Source organism: Aotus nancymaae, unplaced genomic scaffold (assembly GCF_030222135.1).
Source record: "Aotus nancymaae isolate 86718 unplaced genomic scaffold, 86718_ANA_hifiasm-v0.15.2.pri h1tg000018l, whole genome shotgun sequence".
NCBI classification, from domain to species: domain Eukaryota; kingdom Metazoa; phylum Chordata; class Mammalia; order Primates; family Aotidae; genus Aotus; species Aotus nancymaae.
In genome coordinates this window covers 975,634-979,166 of record NW_026988430.1, presented here as the reverse complement: position 1 = coordinate 979,166, position 3,533 = coordinate 975,634, and the positions used below count along the sequence as shown (strand labels likewise).

At 34.2% G+C, this 3,533-nt stretch overlaps 1 protein-coding gene across 1 annotated transcript; it reads left to right on the top strand.

Moving 5' to 3' along the window:
- Nucleotides 1-1,350: 1,350 nt before the first annotated feature.
- LOC105714467 (olfactory receptor 5H14) lies at nt 1,351-2,328 on the top strand. Its single transcript, XM_012448415.2, has one exon. The coding sequence runs from the start codon at nt 1,399-1,401 to the stop codon at nt 2,326-2,328; it is 930 nt and encodes a 309-aa protein (XP_012303838.1). The 5' UTR covers nt 1,351-1,398.
- The last annotated feature ends 1,205 nt before the right edge of the window (nt 2,329-3,533 follow it).

Genomic DNA, 3,533 nt, shown 5'->3' with positions numbered 1-3,533 from the left:
ACTCTTGTATTCCTAGACCCAATTCTGGGCATAAGTTGCCAGCTCACACTGTCACATGAAGGGTGCATTCAGTGGATGCATGGCATTTCTGCGATGGCTGAATTTGAAACTAAAATCCACTTTTGAGCCTGTCTTTTTTTTTCTTCTTTTATCCATATTCTAAATGTAGGATCAATGTGTTTCATTGCCATCCTAGATCATTGTTACTTCACTTTAGAGGCAAGAAGAATGGGAAAATGAGTTTCTAGTTCTTTGGCTCCTGAGCAGTAGGTAACCTCTGACAGCCCCAAAGATGTGGGTAGCAAAAAAGAGAATTAGATCTTGGCCATCTTATAAAGAATGTATATCCACTTTATACATCATTTCTAATGATGCTTTCAAATACTACAATGCTTCCAAGTAATTATTTCCACTAAGCTTGAATAGGCCCGTATTACTGATTGAATCTCAGCTAGTTGCTCAGATGTGATGCTAACTCCAAAAACTTGTCAGCAATCCAAGTTCTCATCCTCAATGTTTAATGTCCATCTACCTGGTCAGCAAGTGACTTCTCTCTCCTTCACTGACCATGTATTTCATACCAAATATGTCACAGAAACTAGAGACTCTACATGCTGAATTCTTTTGAATCTATTCATTTGCCTTACCATTTCTTCCAATGTCATATCAAACAGGGACTAGACACTTCACATGGATTTCAATTACCTTAAGGGTATTTTCAAAATACAGATTCGTAGATCTCATTCTTGAAATAATAAATTTCTACATTAAAGCCTCACAATCTGTATTTTTCATGAAAAATAACTCCCAGATGATTCTCCTTTATAATCTAATTTGGGATCCTCTTGACCTTAGTATCAAGTTTCTGATTAGGATTCTTGAGTAAATTTCTTCTTCCTGCAGCATACTTTTCACACTATCAAGAACTAAATTTAATAAATATATTGTGATGCCAGTTCCCATCTTAAAATATCTGATGCATGTTTATTGTGTGATGATTAAAGTTTGAGATTCTTCACATTGCATTCATTCCGTTGATTTTAACCCAGGCCTTTCAAATATCTTTTTTCCTTGACCCTACATCGGTGTCCCAGACAAAAGATTTTACTATTACATTCAGTAAAGTCCACAAAAATGCAGTACATTTAGATAATGCATCTTTTAAAATATCAATCTGTTAATTCCTAAACAATTTCCAAACCGAAATGTATTAATTTTTCCATGTATCTGAATACTCAAATATAGGGTTCATCAATTATAGTACTGATCAAAAAAATTAAGAAGGCTCTGATCATTACATAGTTTATTTCAATACTTCTTCCCTAATTTCAACTCACAATTCCATTGCAAATGTTCCTTTACATTTGCTTCATTTTTTAGAGGACATGCAGTGAAAAGATGGAAGAGGAAAATGCAACCTTGCTGACAGAGTTTGTTCTCACAGGATTTTTATATCAACCACAGTGGAAAATACCCCTGTTCCTGGCATTCTTGCTAATATATGTCATCACCATCATGGGGAATCTTGGTCTAATTGTTCTCATCTGGAAAGACCCTCAGTTTCATATTCCAATGTACTTATTCCTTGGGAGTTTAGCCTTTGTGGATGCTTGGTTGTCATCCACAGTGACTCCGAAGATGCTGATCAACTTCTTAGCTAAGAGTAAGATGATATCTCTCTCTGAATGCATGATACAGTTTTTTTCCTTTGCAATTGGTGTAACCACAGAATGTTTTATCTTGGCAGCAATGGCATATGATCGCTATGTAGCCATATGCAAACCATTACTTTATCCACTCATTATGACAAATGAACTATGCATCCAGCTATTAATCTTGTCATATCTAGGTGGACTGCTTCATGCTTTAATCCATGAAGGTTTTTTATTCAGATTAACCTTCTGTAATTCCAACATAATACAACACTTTTACTGTGACATTATCCCATTGTTAAAGATTTCCTGTACTGATTCCTCTATTAACTTTCTAATGGGTTTTATTTTTGCAGGTTCAATTCAAGTTTTTACCATTGGAATTATTCTTATATCTTATACACTTGTCCTGTTTATAATCTTAAAAAAGAAGTCTGTCAAAGGAATACAAAAAGCCTTCTCCACCTGTGGAGCTCATCTCTTATCTGTATCTTTATACTATGGGCCCCTCGCCTTCATGTATGTGGGCTCTGCATCCCCACAATCAGATGATCAAGATATGATGGAGTCTCTGTTTTACACTGTCATCGTTCCTTTATTAAATCCTATCATTTACAGCCTGAGAAACAAGCAAGTAATAGATTCATTCACAAAAATGTTCAAAAGAAATGTTTAGATCTCATACAATCTTTATTTACTAGAATTGTCACAAGATTGTGCAAGTTAAAACTATCTATTTCTTGTCAGCATTCAAGGATTTTGCAAAGTCCTAGCACTTTAATGACCTAAGGTGTTAGTCTACTGTTATTCAATAGAATGCCAAAATTTTTAGTCATGTTCATGTCATAATTAAATAATATTAGCATAAAGCAAATAAAAATATTTTACAGTGTTGTATGTTATTGAATGTGGCTTTATAAATGCATTAAATGCTAAAATAGTTCACATCATATAAGGACTTTTTATGATCTTTTTAATACTAATACAACGATATTACCTGAGACACTCAACATATTTAACTTAATGGTGAAGGTAGATTTGTGTTTGGGTAAACAGAGGTAAATCTCAAGCATTCTGCTAGCCATCAAGAGATCTTTCATTCCACTTCATCGGGAAAGAGTGAATTCTACTTCTTGTAGAAAATCAACTCATAAATCAGGTAAAGAAATAAACAAAAATGGAAATGCGATGAGGAGAAAAACTGAGAGGGGAGTTAACAGTGAAGATATTGCCAAAGCCTAAAAGGACGCTCTTTATGTAGTGTGCTTCCAAGAGTAACAAGAGGTATCTTGCCTCTAACTTTCTATAATGGTTTCTAATGCCTTTTCCAGCTGTAACTGTATGTATTTACACAATCTGAAAAAATTCTTAATACAGAAAATTAAAAGATGAAATAGAAGAACTAAGTTAAAGTAGGCATCGATAAGAAAACATAAGAGGCACAATAGGAACAAAATTGTCTTAATCTTCCCAGAAAAAAGAAATGAAGCTATAAGATTTTCAATATTCAGTGATCTTGCAAGATTATTGGAATAGTTTGTTGACAACTAAAGACTTTTAATTCATATTACCAAGTTTCAAATAATGTTAAGATTATCTGACACCATAGTGCCTAGTGAGTGGGGGGAAATACATGAAAATGAGGAAGTCTGTGTATTTTCTTCCTCAAAAAGTCCTTGCTTGTTAGCCTTCTTCAAACTTCGTACTCTTGAAGTACATGAGTCATCCATCTAGCAGTCCATGCTGCCCTTCATCTTTCACCACTGAAATTTCTTTTACATTCTCACTGATACCACTGAGACCTTTACCTAGAAACTATTCATGTGTTGTTTTGCAAATCTCTGTTATTTATTTTCTCCATTCTTCTAGCACCCATTCATT